This window comes from Dendropsophus ebraccatus, chromosome 7, assembly GCF_027789765.1.
Source record: "Dendropsophus ebraccatus isolate aDenEbr1 chromosome 7, aDenEbr1.pat, whole genome shotgun sequence".
NCBI classification, from domain to species: domain Eukaryota; kingdom Metazoa; phylum Chordata; class Amphibia; order Anura; family Hylidae; genus Dendropsophus; species Dendropsophus ebraccatus.
Genome location: NC_091460.1, coordinates 99,325,933 through 99,344,029, shown reverse-complemented (window position 1 = coordinate 99,344,029; position 18,097 = coordinate 99,325,933). Strand labels below are relative to the sequence as shown.

Sequence of the window (18,097 nt, the reverse complement as noted above, 5' to 3'; positions counted from 1 at the left end):
AACCTAGTCTCTTTAATTTATCCATGTTCTGTTGGCTATTACACTGCAGTTGTGGCAATGTAAATGAGTCTTCCTTTCTCTCTGTAGTTTGCTGATCACTTCTCTTGGACATATCAAGCTTACAGATTTTGGACTATCTAAAATTGGTCTTATGAACATGACAACTAATCTGTATGAGGGTCATATTGAAAAAGACACAAGAGAGTTTTTAGACAAACAGGTTTGTATGCATTTAAATTGTTTTCTAGCCACAGCAGGGATATTAAGCGAGCTGGTGCTCATAGATATTGAGGAATACTGAACAAACACATAATGGAGAGGATTAGTGTGCGGCACAAAGTCCTTGTTTTTTAGGAGGATATTTCCAAATCGGTTGCACTGAACAATGTAAGAGATATATCATTCGGTTCAGCTTCTCTGTCACAAGTTTATGCTTCCCTTTGATTGGATGTCATTAACTTACTTGACACTTTCTTTAACCCCTTAACGACATCGGGCGCCGCGCAGCGACCCCGCTCTGAACCGCGCCGGTCCCGGGTGCCGCGAGTAGCCCGGGACCGTAGGTATTAGCGGGCACGGTCCGATCGCCGTGCCCGCTAATACAGTAATCAGATGCAGCTGTCAAACATGACAGCTGCATCCGATTACCGGATTCAGCCGTTCCCTGGGGTCTAGTGGAGGAGATCGCTCCTCCGGGATGTTATCCCGGAGGAGCGATCTCCGTAACTGAAGCTGGCCGGGGACGCGTCCAAGATGGCGCCGTCCTCGGCTCGGCACTCGTTTGTTTCCGGCTGCAGCAGCCGAAAGCAAACGAGTGCCGATCTCAAGGATCTCTGCAGCATATCTATGCTGCAGAGATCTCTATGAGAGATCAGAGCACTTATACTAGAAGTCCCCCAGGGGGGCTTCTAGTATAAGTGTAAAAGTTAAAAAAAAAGTGTTAATAGTAAAAAGCCCCCTCCCCCAATAAAAGTCTGAATCACCCCCCTTTTCCCAGGTTATAAATAAAAGTAAATAAATAAATACATAAACAAACATGTTTGCTATCGCCGCGTGCGTAATCGCCCGAACTATTAATTAATCACATTCCTGATCTCGCACGGTAAACGGCGTCAGCGCAAAAAAATCCCAAAGTGCAAAATTGCGCATTTTTGGTCGCATCAAATCCAGAAAAATTGTAATAAAAAGCGATCAAAAAGTCGTATATGCGCAATCAAGGTACCGATAGAAAGTAAACATCATGGCGCAAAAAATGACACCTCACACAGCCCCATAGACCCAAGGATAAAAGCGCTATAAGCCTGGGAATGGAGCGATTTTAAGTGACATATATTTGTTGACAATGGTTTAAATTTTTTACAGGCCATCAGATACAATATAAGTTATACATGTTACATATCGTTTTAATCGTAACGACTTGAGGAACATATATGACAAGTCAGTTTTACCCCAGGGCGAATGGTGTAAAAACACATTTCCCCCAAATAAACAAAATGCTTTTTTTTTTCAATTTCACCACACTTTGAATTTTTTTCTGGTTTCGCAGTGTACTTTATGCAAAAATTCAGCCTGTCATTGCAAAGTACAATTAGTGATGCAAAAAATAAGGGCTCATGTGGGTCGCTAGGTGGAAAAATGCAACTGCTATGGCCTTTTAAACACAAGGAGGAAAAACCGAAAACGCAAAAATCGAAATTGGCTCTGTCCTTAAAGGGTTAAAGGGAACCAATCACACAGAATATGCCCCTAATGTTAAGGAAACGATGTACCAGCACTCTTCCCAAACATGCCCCCGTCCCCTCTTTCCCCTCTTTGGTTATGCCGCAATCTTACATTTTTGAAGTCCCGCGCTGTATGGTAATAAGGTGTAAGTAGTCATGGTGTGGGCGTATGTAGTCATGGTGTGGGTGGCTGTAGTCATGGTCCTGGGCAGCTGTGAACGCTGTAGTCACGCCCAGAGGGGCATCATTGAAGGAGCTGGCTCTGCCGACGTCACCCGTGGTATGCGTTCCACGTCGGCGGCGCTGCGACGTCTTCAGCACGCCGCGCATGCGCAGTACGGCAGATGAGGACGCTGATGTTCTGCACTTGCGCGGCGTGTTAATGATGTCGCAGCGCCGCCGACGTGAACGCAGTCCCCCGTGTGACGTCGGCAGAGCCAGCTCCTTCAATCACGCCCCTCTGGGCGTGATTACAGCGTTCACAGCCGCCCAGGACCATGACTACAGCCGCCCACACCATGACTACATACGCCCACCGTGACTACTTACACCTTATTACCATACAGCGCGGGACTTCCAAAATGTAAGATTGCGGCATAACCAAAGAGGGGACGGAGGGGACGGGTGCATATTTGGGAAGCGTGCTGGGCGATGTACCAGCACGTTTCCTTAACATTTAGGGCATATTCTGTGTGATTGGTTCCCTTTAAATACTAAACGTACCTATACAAATTCAATAGCTATGGTCGGTCAACCAAGTTTTCTTGTGTTCTGAACGAAGCAGTTACTATGGAAGTACTTGGTCTTTACATATCCCAATCCTCCAGGATAACTTATTTTGTGACCTGTGAGGAAGTACTTGAAAATCTTTTACATGTTGCTGTTTTTGTTTTGTTTTTTATTTCAAATTAACTTGTCTCAAAGTCACAGTGGTCCCTTAACTTACAATGATCTCAAGATAAAATATTTTCAACATACAATGTTCCTTTCTAGACCGTCGTAACTTGATCAGACTTGACATACACTGCTACAGACAGTCAGGATTTGCAGTACTGTGAATAACTGGATGATCGACCAATAAAAGTGGCCATTTTACTGATTTAAGCCCCAATATTAGTGAACTTCCTGAACTGGTTGGCTGTCTAGTGCCGCCTCTCTACAGTACAGTGTGATATTACATGTCCTGTACTGCTGTGTGTGTCTAGTAACTCCTCTGTACAGTGTGATACTACATGTCCTGTACTGCTTTTTTACCTGTGCCAGGATGAGTCGCTCCAGAGGGGGATGGCATCATTTTATTTTTCTAGGACCCTGTGTGATCTGTACAGGACCCTGAACAAGCTTCCGTTTTCTACATAGAAAGTAATTTACAGTCTCCAGTCGCTCTTTCTGTTTGTTGTATATAAGGACTTGCTTTATCTATATTAGTTATCTACTTATTTTCCTTTTAAATCCAATTTTTTTTTCTCATTTTGGGATGACATTTTGGGGGATTCAGAACCAAATACCAGTTTTCCATAGCATTTCTCAGCATATAATTTTCGTCCTTAAACCACTTAATGTATGTTGAAGGACCACTGTATATAGATTTTATTAATCTCCAGTCTTCCACTACTTATCAGCTGCTGTATATCTTGCAGGAAGTGTTGTATTCTTTCCAGTCTGACACAGTGCTCTCTGCTGCTACTTCTCTCCATGTCAGGAACTGTCCAGAGCAGGAAAGGTTTTTTATGGAGATTTGTTACTGCTCTGGACAGTTTCTGACAGAGGTGGCAGAAGAGAGCACTGCGTCAGACTAGTAAGAATACACCACTACCTGCAGGACATACAGCAGCTAAGTACTGGAAGGTTTGAAATGTTTAAATAGAAATAATTTACAAATACATATAACATTCTGACTCCAGCTGGTTTCATAGAATTTTTTTTTTACTGGCATACTCCTTTGAAGTAAATAAAAGAAATGATTACATTTTCTCATACATGAAGCACTATTTACTGTCCAGTGTGCAAAAATTTTGACTTTTGCATGAATGTATGTCGCTTTTTTCCAGGTATGTGGGACTCCTGAATACATAGCTCCTGAAGTAATACTACGGCAGGGTTATGGAAAGCCAGTGGATTGGTGGGCAATGGGCATCATTCTCTATGAATTCCTGGTGGGTTGTGTTCCATTCTTTGGTGACACTCCAGAGGAGCTGTTTGGACAGGTCATCAGTGGTAAGTGACTTTTAGTTTAGAATTTTGCACTCCAATATGTGACTTCATAAATTGTAGATTTAACCCCTAGACGACCCAGGACGTAGAGTTACGTCATGGAAGTCTGTCACCAGACGACCCTGGACCTAACTGTACGTCCTGGGTGGTTCTCCCGCTATGAAGCGCGCTCCGGAGCGGAGCGCACTTCATAGGAGGTGGGGGCCGGCTGCAGTGAGCAGCCGGGACCTCACCGGTAATGACAAGCTGCAGCGATCGCGCTGCCGCATGTCATTAACTCCTTAAACGCCGCACGGCTGCAGCGTTTAAGTGTAAGTGACGGGGAGTCCCCTGTCACTCACTGATCGGGACCCCCGCAGTGTGACACCGATCACACTGATCAATGCTATGCCTATGGCATAGCATTGTACAGTGTGAGCAATCAAAGTAATGTATGTTAAAGTCCCCCAAAGGGACTTAAAATGTGTAAAAAAAAAAAAAAAAAGTTCAAAACACTATTACACTACCCCAAAACCCCTCCCCCAATAAAAGCTGAAATCACCCCCCCATCCCATTTATATAAATAAAACATATAAAAATAAATAGATAAACATATAATATACCGTAGCGTGCGTAATTGTCCGATCTATTAAAATATAACAAGCGTAATTGCGAACGGCGTACACGAAAAGAGGGAAAAAAGTGCGCGGATTACCGATTTTATGTTACATTATATATTAAAAAAATCAATAAAAAGTGATCAAAACGTCCGATCTTCACAAATATGGTATTAATAAAAACTAGAGATCATGGCGGAAAAAATTACACCCCTTACAGCCCCATAGGTGAAAAAAATAAAACAGTTATAAGCGTCACAATAGGCCCATTTTATTAATAATTAATTGCCAAAAAAAAGGATTTCATAAAAAAAATATATATATTACATTAGAGAATCTGTGTAACCTGCATATGGTTGTGTTCGGACTGACCTATAGAATAATAGTATCATCTCTCTGTTACCATATAGTGTATTACGTAGACACAGGAACCCCCCAAACGTTACCATATTGCATTCTTTTTTACGATTTCACCTATTTATATCTTCATAAATAATAATTTTGGAATTCCATCATACATGTTATGGTAAAATGAAAGACACCATTACAAAGTACAGTGGTACCTTGGTTTAAGAGTAACTTGGTTTAAGAGCGTTTTGGTTTAAGAGCTCACAGTTTTTCAAAATTGTGACTTGGTTTAAGAGCATTGCTTTGGTTTAAGAGCTCCATGTTTTGGGTGGGAGCGCGAGTGGAGGAGGGGCATGGTCTGCATAGCTGGGTCTACAGCACTGTACTCTGACCCAGGAAGTCTCCTTTCACCTTCCAAATCATAGCAGATCCACTTCAGGCTGGGGCTTACATCGGGGGACAGGACTGTGGGGGTAATCTCTCCATAGCTGTAACCACTCTCTCCCCGGACAGAGAATGCTGCTATACTGTGCCCACATCTGTCCTACTCATTCCTTCATGCTCCCTGCAGTCTCTCTCAGCCCTTGTGTTTCCCATCCTCTCCATTACTGTACAGTAGTTTATGATATCACATATTGTGCTGTTTCTTAATCTTTGTTTCATCTGTTTTACATGTAATCAGAAAAATAAATCATTATTTTTGGGGTGTGGAACCAATTGTCTGCACTTCTATGATTTCTTATGGGAAAATTTGCTTTGGTTTAAAAGCAGATTTGGATTACAAGCACGGTCCCGGAACGAATTATGCTCGTAATCCAAGGCACCACTGTACAACTATTCCTGTAACAAACCAGCACTTACATGGCCTTGTAGATAGAAAAAGGGGAGGAGGGAAAAACGGAAACACTAAGATCAAAATTTGCGCGGTCCACTGGGTCATTTTGGGCTTGGTCCTCAAAGGGTTAAAAGCAGTTCAGTTTTTTTTTTTCGCCCCCCCCCCGGATAGCCGCTGTCATGTATACTTACAGAAGATGATTGGAGTCCCGTTCCCGTCCCGCGGTGCCGTTCAAATCAGGCGCACTCACTTCTGCCGGCTGCTGCGAGTCCTCTGACCTGTGATTATACGCCGGAAGTCACTCGCTTCCATGCATTCGCTATGGAAGTGCGTGACTTCCGGCGTTCAAATTAAGGAGTCACAGCGCCGGCAGAAGTGAGCGCGACCGATTCGAACGGCACCACGGGACGGGAACGGGACTCCGATCATCTTCTGTAAGTATACATGACAGCAGCCACCCGGGGGGCCGAAAAAAAAAGGCTGGGTTCACACTGTTTTTCAATCGGTTTTTCTCATCAGTTTTTTGCAAAAAAAAAAAAAAAAAAGATGCATTTGTGTGCATCCATTTTGATCTGTTTTTCCATTGTCTTCCATTGTTAAAAAAAGACGGATCAAAACGTTTAACGTACACAGAAATGGGGTTGACTACATTTTTGTGTTTGTTGAAAAAGGGATCTGTTTTTATTATTATTATTATTATTATTATTATTATTATTATTATTATTATTATTATTATTATTATTATTCAAAGTGACCAGAATGAAAACTGCAAGATTTTAAAAATGAAAATTAGAAAAACATCACCAAAAAGTCTTAAGAAAGCCGTACCTGAGCTTAGCCTCTGATATGTGATGGTGTCCTTCAGATTTCAGTCAGCCTATAACCTGTCCGAATTTCTAGGGAGATTATTTTGTAGTCTGTTTGTAGTAGGACTGTTGCATTTTATGTGCTTTGTGCATTGTAGAGTGGCACAGGATGTCTTATTTCTAATGGTCCAACCTCAGTCACGGTATTACAAGTTATGCTTTATAGAGATAAATATCTTTTAAATCCTTGTTTAGGTAGGAGAACTTAAGTTATCATTACCATCTATTGTCGTGGTAACAACTATTGTCAGTTACATTAGGTGCACCTTCACACATACCGGATTCACAGCGGATTTCACACTGCGAGTTTGCAGCAAAATCCGCTGCGAATCCTGGTAGTGTGAAGTTCTATGGGGTTACATACCTGCAGCACAAAAAAACACAGCAAAATGCAACAGCTTATCTCAATGGCAAGATACAGACCCACCACAGACATGAAAATAGGTAAAAGCAGCCCCCCCCCCCCAACTGCTAAAAAAAGTTCCCACAAAAATAATGAGGCTCCTGGGGTGGCCTCATGTTCGGGGCAGACCCTACATTGTATTATGGCCTCTCCATGATGTCTAAAATGCCTATGCTCTGGGCATGCAAGATCCATCTTATACCGACAAAAGTAATTACACCACCTGAGTGGGATGGATGGAGTGCACAACCAAGTAGAGGCAGCCAGTCCCCCCATCTGGAGCACAGAAAAAAAAAATTTGGTCAGCTCTCCTAGAACACCATTCACACTAGACTTTCATTCTGCTGCGGATATGTAACCCGGCCCTTTAACCCACTGCAGCATACATTAACTGCTCGGCACGGTGGCTGCATGTGAGGCTCCCGGTTCCCGTTGGTCCCCATCAGCCAATCAGTGCTGCCGTGCACTGATTGACTGATGGGGACTGAGGAGACCCGGGAGCCTCACACGCAGCCGCGGCGCCGAGCAGGTTAAAGCTGGAGTCGCTACATTTTTTCCGACTCCAGCCAAAACTAGCTCCGACTCCACGACTCCGACTCCACAGCCCTGCTTATAAGCTACTATATATCTGGCAGGAAGTGTTTTATTTTCATTCAGACACTGCTCTCTGCTGACATCTCTGGCCAAGACAAGAACTCTCCAGATTAGGAGAGGTTTTCTATGGGGATACCCATAGAAAACCTCTCCTGCTCTGCACAGTTTGTTATATATCGGGAGGAAAAAATAGTGTGATCAAAACATGCCATCTACACAAACATGGTACCATTGAAAACTACAGATCATGGCGCAAAAAATAAAAGCCCAAACAGCCCTGTAAGTTGAAAAATAAAATCGCTATGGCTCTTAGAAGACATGGAGGAAAGAACTAAAGTGACAATTGGCGTGGTCACTAATCCACTGTGTCCTTAAACCATATGATGTTTTGTGCTTTATTTGTAGATGATATTGTATGGCCAGGAGGTGAAGAAACTCTTCCAACTGATGCCCAAGATCTCATCACACGACTTTTGAGACAGAATCCATTGGAGCGGCTGGGGACCGGTAATGATCAGTTTTCTACGTGTGTTCATCATTATTAAGTTTTTTTTTTTTGTTTTTTTTTTTCCTAGAACCTCTATGAGGGTGTCTTCACACGTAACTGATCCACAGCGGATTTCACTGAATGGACATCCCGCTGTGAGTATGTCTGCAGCCTGCCCTGTTAACCCCCGCCACCGGAGCGTATACATCACCTTCTCCACGCTCCAGCTTGCTTCGGGGGCACGTCCCGCTCGGCCAATTAGTGCACTGCCCCGCTGCAGCGCACTGATTGGCTGAGCGAGAAGTGGAGATGCAGGTAGCCCCGAAGCAAGCGACAGCAGGAAGCAGGTGAAGTATACGCTCCGGCGGCGGGGGGTTAACAGGGCGGGCTGCAGACATACAGCGGGATGTGCATCCCGCTGCAAGTTTGTCTGCCTATAGAGTGTACAGGGCAGGGATCCGCTGCAGATCCGTTACGTGTGAAGGAACCCTGACAATGTAGTTGTAAAAATGTCACCATTTTCAAAGCAGTAATTACCCTTTAAATATAAGCAAGAATTCTAACCTGATATGTTGCATGTATGTATATCCCCTCAGGTGGTGCTCAGGAGGTAAAGCATCATGTTTTCTTTCACTCCCTGGACTGGAATGGGCTGCTCAGACAGAAAGCAGAGTTTGTGCCACAACTGGAAGCTGATGATGATACAAGTTACTTTGATAGTAAGCATATTACATCTTTTATTACTGTTGGGTGGGGTGAGGGGTCCAGGGCATCCATGGACTTATTTTTGCCTCTTATGTTTATTAGAAAGCTGTGTTTAATTATTTAAAATGTGTTGTCTTCTATTGAAGCATGTAAACCAGGAGCCAGCAATTGGTCCATGTAAACCAGAAGCCAGGACTCTACTGAGAATTTCCCTTTTTAGTAAAGAAAAGAGCTTCTTTGTAAATGCCAACTCCTGTTACTTAGGGTGATACCAGTGGCGTAGCTACCATAGAGGTAGGGTAGGCAGCTGCTATGGGGACTGTGCAGGAGGAGGGCCCGGGGATGCACAGGGAAGATAAGAGCTGCCCTGTGTTCTTCTGCTTAACCCATTATGTACTGCAGTGTGTAAGTGACCCTGTGTTCACTTACATGCTGCTACATAAAAAAAAGGTTAATAAGCAGAAGAAAAGATCTCTGCTTTACTGCTGTGATACACCCTGACCTCTGTTATCCAGCTGCCACAATCAAGTAGGAAAACGTGCAACTCCATGCAGAGGTTACCCTTGTCTTCCTTTTTAGAGTAGCTTCACACGTACCGCATTGCAGCTCAGATTTGACTAAATGAGTGGACATAGCATCAAATCTGCTGTGGATCCGCAGCTGATTTTACAGTGCGGATTTAATGCTGTATTTATTCATTTAGTCAAATCAGCTGCGATACGGTACGTGTGAAGCTACCCTTAACACTTTTCTCTCCTCACCTTCACGACGGCACCACAGGAGTTAACTCATGCCCTAGGGACAGGAAAAGCACAAACACGAGAGGTTAAAAGCCCCTCCCCTTCCTGCTAGCACCAGTGCTTTTCCTGTCCCTGTAGGGCAGGCACGAGAGGTGGGGGATCCATGGTGAAGATGAGAAGATCCCCCTGTTTGAAGATTTTATTTCCCCTTACCAGCAGGGATCGATCGGGGTTTAACCTCCTTCCTTCCCATGGAGGCGGCTGGCTGATCTTCGGATCTGGGGTAAGGGATGGCCCGCTGGTTCTCCTCGCGCCATCCCTGACGTGGCGGGGGCGCGCAGAGAGTTTCCGTTGCTGCAACCTCCGGACCTCTCCTTTGTATACGCGCGTCCCGGGACTGGTCGTGCTGTGGCAGACGCTGTGGCCTAGTGGTCCGCGTTTGCGGCCTACTTCCGGCCGCAATGTACGGGCGTTCGGCGGAGGTCAGGCCTGAGGCCTAGTCTTTCAGCAGTGCCTTCAGTGGGGGGAGCACGCTGACGCCATGTGCCGGAAGAGACAGAACTCCTGGTCTTCCGAGGACGCCGGGCGGCTAGTTTGGAAAATCTGCAGAGTTGTGTGTCATCAGTCTTCTGAGGTCTGATCCACTGCATCACCTATGAGGAATCCTGCTGCAGACTAGCCTCCTCTGCCGCTGCCGGTGGTAAGTGTGCCAACTAAAGTCTGCTACACTTGGGGGAGAGTGCTAGCGGTCAGCTTGTATAGTTCTGACTCTCAGTTTTCTATCTCCCTCTCTTCTTCCCTATACCTTTCAGGGTGATATATAATATATAATTACTCTGTGTGGGCACCAGCGTGCTGTATTCACCTTGGTGCTTAGGACTGTGATATATATACTTATGTATGTATGGATAAGGTTTTGCTCCTAGCTTTATTTAGCGAGAAGGAGCTTTTCCTCTTAGGAGATTTACCTGTTACTATGCAGGCCTCTCTCCTTTATTAACAAGAACATAAAACATCCTGTGTTTAATGTCATCATTATAGAGGATGTTTAAATGGATGGAAGATCTGGCCAATCAGATGTTGCATTTCACCTGTTAAACACTTGCATAACCTAATGTAACTGTCATCCTCTGCGCTGTTTTCTCTCCTCATCTTCCTTCCTATCTGTTCGGTCAGATAATGAAGGATGATATGGCAGCTGCTACACCTATTGCTATACCTTCTTATGGCTTTAGCAGCTTTCAGCGTACCAGAGGTACCTGTTAAAATCTAGGAGTCACAGGGCCTGTCCTTTTGCTTCTAGGCTTGAGTCTTGTACATTATCTGATTCAACTATTTGAATCCAGTAATTTATCTCTAGGCTTCTCTGCTCTATCACATTGATACACAGAGTCTAGGGAACATATTTTGCCATTTGATCTTACCTTCTCTCTGTCAGACTTCCACTGGGATGGAGGATACACAAGAGGTGTGATCTATTGGAGATGAGTTGTTTGCTGGGGTTAGCATGTGGAAGCTAGTTCCTATTCAGCAGACTTCAGGCTTCATCACTGATGATTAACAAAACCTGGGAAGAATGGGATTTAGACACCCAGGTGGTTAGAGTTACTAGCAATCACCTTGCCATTTGTAGACTCTTCAACTGAGGCCAGGAGGATTTGTACAAGTCTTATAGACTGTTACTTTTCTCTTGTGAGAGATGTTGCTGCTACATGTGTTCTTGTGCAGTACATATGGGAATCAATCAGAGACGACCATCAAAATAAATAAATATATATAAAGGTGCCCTCGGGAACACATTATTGATGTGTCTTTTCTTTGTGGCAATTCCTTAGCCTTCTTGGCTGATTCCTCAGCAGTGATGGTCCATATGGTTGCCAGGAATTGGGTTCTACCTTTTCTGCCATTAGTCACACACAAAAAAAAAAAAAAAAAAAAAAAAAAATCTGACAATCCCATTCTATGCAAGGTCTTCAGTTTGCCCTTTATAGTATCTGGGAAATTCTTCTGTTCTAATAGACCTTCAGTAGTTAAGAAGTATGGGTTCAATGTAGCACCATAGAATTCAGGAGCATTATAGGAGGGATGTCTATTGACCTCTCCCAAGGCCTCCCAGGACTACACCAGGTCACTATCCTGGAGGTGGGGGGAGATTCTGGAGTTCAGGAGGCTTGGATGTGTGTCACCCAAGTCATCTGGATCCTGGACGTTATTCTCCAGGACTTCAATATAGTCATCTTCTCCCCCCAAATGTTTCCTAGTCCACCTACCTTCTCAGCTCCTTTAATCAGGACTCTTCTACAGGGTCTAGAAGCTGATAAAACCCTGTGTTGTGACCTCTGTCCTAGTGCCAGAGTTAGAGAAGGGGCACTTTTCAGCTATTCCTTATTTAGTAACTGAACGGAACATACAGGCTTAGTATAAACCTGGAACCCATCAAAATTTATCTGATACAGAGGATTCAAGATGGAATCCATGTAGTCTACTACTCAACTTAATCTATAGGATGCTATGAGGGCGTTAATCGACTTAAAGAGATGCTTCTACTATGTTTCAACTCTTGTCTTTAGTAGAAGTTTGCATGGGCAGTTGTGTCCAGCACTATCAATGCAGTGCTCTCTCCTTCGGGATTCATCAGCCCTTTTGCATCTTCTTTAGTTTATGGGGAAGTTGATTCCCTACCTTCATCGGTTTGGGATAAATATTCCGCCTGTCTGGTTGAGTTTCTTCTTTTGACAGATTCCACATAGAAGCTGTTCAGAAAATAACGACAGCCAGTGGTGATCTTTATTCCTGGGGGTGTCCGATAAACAATCAGTAATCGGATCTCAACCCAGACACCCAAAATATATTTGGGGATCCTCTGGATTCCTAGGTAATAATGTCCTCTCTCCCCTCAGATTGGGTATCTCTGGTGGAGAAGACTAGACTGTTCCCAATGTAGGAGGCCTGGTTACACTTGAGGACTATGTCCATTTGGAATCCATGACTACTTATTCTCCAGTGACACCTTAGAATCAGACTCATTCTAGATTCTTACTGTAATAAACCAATAGACTTGTCATTCGGAATCAGGCACAGGTATCCTTTTCTCCACAGGTCTGGTGGTCTCTATATGTTGGCCTACATGGCTTACTTGAAGATGGGGTTATCTTTGTATCCCTCTTCCTAAGATAAGATTAGTCACAGACGTTGGCCAGTTGCTGCTATCTCCAAGGACAGCAGCAAGGTCTTCAGGCCTTAAAGTGCCTTACAGCAGGCGAATAATATCTGGAATCTAACAATTCACATCTTATTGGACAACAGTACCACTGTGGCACATCTGAGACACCAGGATAGTGCAAAGCAGAATCCACTTCAATCCATTCAGATTGGATCTTCACCTAGGGGAGCGACATATTTATCCCCAACAGCCACATATCTTACAATTCACATGGTTTATCTTAGCAGTCAATCCATTTTCATGAGTGAAGGGTGTCTCAAGGAGGAAGGTCCAGATTTTATCCCTCAATTGGGTCTGCCTCTGATTTGTTCGCAGATTTATCAGAACAAGGAGGTATAGAAGTTCTTTCCAAGCGATGTTCCAGTGGCGGTGGATGTACTTGAACAGCCTTGATTTTCAGTCTTGTATACAATCCTTTATCTTTTGGCTCTTTCCTGGGACACTACAGGAAATCCTAACAGTGGAAATGGCTGTAAGAAGGTAGTCAGGCCTTGTACGAAGACAACTTTTGGATTTGAGCCTTCACCTTCTACTTCTTCAGGGACCAGTTCCGTCCGGATCTGTCAAGACTCAAGATGTCGACCTGAGTCTGTTTGAGTCTGTTTAGGAGCAGAGGCCTCTCTGAGGCTGTAATTCCTACAGTCTAGGAAAATGAGGCCATTCTCTTCTAGGATATATCAGAAGGTCTCAAGTCGGCCACTTAGGTGCATGTTGCAACCTTATCCGCTATTTATTGTTATATGATATATCATCTGCTATTTATCATATATCTTCTGCTATTACTCATTATATCATATATCTGCTATTAATCATTATATGATACATCATCTGCTATGTATCATTATCATATATCATTTGCAATTAATCATTGTATCCATATATCTGCTATTTATCATTATATTTATCATGAATCATAGATGTCTTTAGAACTTATGATGAACGCTTTTAAACAGGAATCCTACTTTTAATCGATATTTCCCTTGGGATTTTAACTTTGTACTTGAAGACCTTAGTCGTCTTCCTTCCAAACCTATTTGGAGTACAGTCTCAAGTTCCTGTTCTACAAGACAGCCATCCTGTGACCATAATCTTAGATAAGACGAATCAGAGACCCGCACACTGATTATCCGTGACTTACTGTCTTTTCCAGAGGGACAGAATAGTGTCACACTGATCCCGATTTGTTTCCGTGGTAGTTTCATCTTTCTTGGTCTTATGATCATTCTGTATCAACTCCAAAGATGATTAAGGATGGAAGTTTTATTCCTGGACCGTAGGGAAACTGTAATATAGTTCCTGGAATCCTGTAACACCTGGATTGATCTTCATTCAATTCCAGAGGAAGAATATACTGAAGAGATTTCCAGCAATTTGTAGCTGGTGGAATCCGGAATGCTGTATGGAAGCGTAGGTATAGGACTTACCTTTACCTTTATTGATCAAGGCCCTTTCATTCAGGGCTGCGTTCACTTCTTGGGCGGAGAAGGCTTACACATCTTTAGATCAGATTGCAGAGCTATCACCTGGTCTACTACTATTGCCATGTATCGTGGTTGGTAGTTTCAGCTCAGTGAAGACCTGGTTGGTAAGAAAGGTCTCCAGGCTGTGGCCCCGCCCTAGGGGAAATTGTTGGTATTTCTCCTGTGGTGCCGTCGTGAAGGTGAGGAGAGAAAATAGTATTAGTCTTACCGGTAAGACGTTTTCTACGAAACCTTCACGACGGCACCAACATCCCTCCCTATATTGTATTGTTGAATATAATACTCACGTGGTGCTCAGAAATTGTTATAATGCACTGGTGCTAGCAGGAAGGGGAGGGGCTTTTAACCTCTCGTGTTTGTGCTTTTCCTGTCCCTAGGGCATGAGTTAACTCCTGTGGTGCCGTCGTGAAGGTTTCGTAGAAAACGTCTTACCGGTAAGACTAATACTATTTTTTTTTTTTTTTGTGTTGCAGCATGTAAGCGAACATTGGGTCACTTACTGCAGTACATAAGTAGAAGCTACTCTGCTCCTGCACCTATGTATTTAACCTTAACAGCTCCTAATAGGCCTCTATACTTAAATACAGTGGACTGACAGAGTAAGCAGCCATCTGCGCTCTGCTCTGCCAGTCATTTTTGTAGCTGCAGTCAGGATTCTGCCTCTGGCCACAAGAGATTATAGATAGATAGATGCAGTGCTTTGTGTTGTGCATAGGGAGGGGACTGTACAGTTTTTTGCTATGGGGCCCATGAATCCTAGCTACGCTCTTCGGTGATAAAATGTCAGTAGTGCTACTTAGGGTTCTATTACACTGGCTGATGAAGGCCTATAATGTAAACGAGCACCGATCTGCTAGATCGGCGCTTGTTTACTGGGCCTATTAAACTGCCCGATAATCTTTTAACAAGGGCTGCAGGGACATTGTTACCGATGTCCTTGCAGCCCTTGTTTAAACTTTATACATTACCTGTCCAGGCTTTAGGGCTCCTCTTGTTCTGTGCTTCTCCCTGGGTCCGCATGTTCCAGCTGTCAGCTGACAGGCCGCTCCAAAGCTGGAGCACAAGGGACCCGGGGAGAAGCACTGAGCAAGAGGAGCCCTGCAGCCTGGATAGGTAATGTATTCTTCTTTGCATATCATCAGCGCCGGAGCCCGACAATTATAGGTCAGAACCTATATCAACAATCAGCCGATGACAAAGATCATCGGCTGATCGTTGTCTTTATTACACGGAACAATAATCGGCCGGAAAGGGCCGATTAGTGTTCTGTGTAATAGTACCCTAAGTAACCAATGACCAATTATCCTTACTACAGACAAAAGTACTTATCGGCTAACACAGGGGGCTGTCACACAGTTACAGGTTATGTCTGTGAAGGAAGGAGTGGTGCCTATTGGTTACAAACAGCGACAAGTGAGCAGTAGATGTAGCATAGAGATCTGCAGTCCAAGTTTGTGCCTGGGCTGTGTTCTTTGCTGGAGGTTGGGGAGATCCTTGAGCTTCTGACTGTCCATTTTCTATACAGGTGCCCTGTAATAACATCCCTTTTACAGTGCCTTAAAGGGGTATTCTGGCAAATAATGTTTTTTTTCTAATCAACTGGTATCAGAAAGTTATAAGGATTTGTAAATTACTGCTATTTAAAAATCTCAAGTCTTCCAGCACTTATCAGCTTCTGCATGTCCTTTAGGAAGTGGTGTAGTCTTTCCAGTCTGACTTTCTGCTGCCACCTCTGTCCATGTGACACAAAAGCTTCAATTTGCAATGTATTTAAAAGAGTAAATTCTCTATTTCTTTATAAATATATTGTATACACCTCGCAATTTCTACCTATGATCAGGATAAAAGTCACTTCAAATGTAGGACACTATAAAAATTATGACCATGAATATCAGGACACAGTCACAAACCAGGGGTGACAATCATAACCGTATACTGCCAGGGTCCTAAGACCACTGAATATCTTAATGCCACTGATACTAAGATAAAAAGGTAAAAAAGGTATTTACTATAATTGGCTTGGTTACTCAATACAAGTCACTTCTATTCATACCAAATGCTCATACTATCCAGTATCTGCCTATCCCACTTCAGGGTCTATATGTCTCAAATAAGTAAAAAAGCAGACTCGCCCATCACTTTATAACTGTCCTGGTGCCAACCCCAAAGTACGTTTCGCCGATATAGCTTTATCAAGGGGCATCATGGGTATAACTTTGTGACACCAGTTGATCTGGAAAAAAAAACCTTTTAGTTTGAGTTCCTCTTTAAAGTAGCACTATTGCTGCAGCCATTTGAAGTAGCACAGACTGACAGTGCAGCCCTCAAACCACAAAAGGCTGTGCACCCTGTAGCTAAAGGTATCAGTCGTAGTGCATCACTTATATTAAGAGAGGTTTAAGCCAAAATAAAGCTGAGTACTAGTCATAATATTGAGGTGCACATCCTCATGAAGAAACTCTGCTCTTTTACACCAAATATTATTCATTTTCTTCTGTGTAGTTGTAATTTTTCATTTTACAAGCAGGTTAGGTTAAAAAAGGAAAATTATCAAGTCCACTAGTGACAGCCTGGATGAGCAAAGATGGAAAACGTATTAATAAAAAAAGTTCTGTTTTGAGAGACACGAGAAAATATTCAACCTGTGCGGTCACTTATTCTGCTTCTTCTATAGGTGTCTTGCTTGTACTTTGTTATGATACGTCTCTTCTCTTCATTGTTTTCTCCAGCACGTTCAGAACGTTATCATCATTTGGCCTCTGAAGAAGACGATGAGACCAATGACGAAGAGTCATCCGTGGAAATTCGGCAGTTCTCCTCTTGTTCCCATCGGTTCAGCAAAGTACGGGATTTTATAAGCTGACTGGCTTTGCTGTCTTATTTGTTTTCCTGTTCATTTAAAACATATAAAATGTGATGATAGTGGCCTGTCTGATGGCTGAAAGTTGTTTTATGATTTGTTCGGGGTTTTTTTTTTTTGTTTTTTGCTTAAGGCCCTATTATACGGAACAGTTATTGGCCATATTCGGCCTCCCCGCGGCCTCCTCTGCACTTACCCGCTCCCTGCCGCCACTAGTAATGGCTGAAAGCACTTTATTGACTTCACAGATAGAATTTCTGTAATGATGAAGTGGATATCACTTTTTTTTTTTATATTTTTTGGCAGGTTTACAGTAGCTCTGAACATCTTGCTTCACAACTTAACCTCAGCTTCTCTTCCACTGACGAACGAAATGACAAGTGGGAAAAGGTCTTGTCCAAAGATGATGAAAAGAGCCAGTTCACTTCTGAAACCAGGTGTGGAAGAAACTAAGAACTTATTTGGCAATAAAACTTCTTTTTTTTATATGCTGAAACCTTTCTTGCACAGAAATTTTGGTTTTGTCATTCTTTACATGTAAAAAAAGCGGGCATGACCCCCCCCCCCCCCTCGACTATTAGCAGTTTGGCACCTGCTAGAGATGAGTCCTACTTGAGCATGCCCAAGTTGCGCCCATCTGTAGCGCCCGCACTACACAGTAAACAGGCCTGGAAGCAGTTGTCTTTGTTCACTGAGTAGCGGTGAAGACCTGTCACTGCAGTTCAGCTCCACATTCAAGTCAACAGCTGAGCTACAGTTATCAGGTCCAGCTGCTACATCGTGAATGGAGATAACTGCTTCAATTTGACTTATTCATTTATCAGCAGTTTTCCCCCATGTAGGCGCTTTACCCACAATCTGACTCCCCTAAACCACTTGTACCTTCAGACAGCTGCTTTTTATCCAAGATCTGTCCTGTGGTTCATTCGGCAGGTGATGCAGTTATTGTCCTAAAAAAATACTTTTAAACTTGAAGCCCCGTGCCAAACGGGAGTATCTGTACCCTAACTTTGCACCACCCCTC

At 43.4% G+C, this 18,097-nt stretch overlaps 1 protein-coding gene across 6 annotated transcripts in view; it reads left to right on the top strand.

Annotated features, from left to right (window-relative positions):
• The window catches only part of MAST3 (microtubule associated serine/threonine kinase 3), a 122,220-nt gene that overhangs the window by 80,125 nt on the left and 23,998 nt on the right, over positions 1–18,097 (top strand). For all 6 annotated transcript variants that reach the window (XM_069977958.1, XM_069977955.1, XM_069977957.1 and 3 more), the window contains 6 exons: positions 88–220; positions 3,773–3,938; positions 7,983–8,084; positions 8,661–8,783; positions 16,943–17,055; positions 17,380–17,510. In XM_069977958.1, the coding sequence (XP_069834059.1) occupies positions 88–220; positions 3,773–3,938; positions 7,983–8,084; positions 8,661–8,783; positions 16,943–17,055; positions 17,380–17,510 (768 nt within the window). The remainder of the gene's footprint in view (positions 1–87; positions 221–3,772; positions 3,939–7,982; positions 8,085–8,660; positions 8,784–16,942; positions 17,056–17,379; positions 17,511–18,097) is intronic.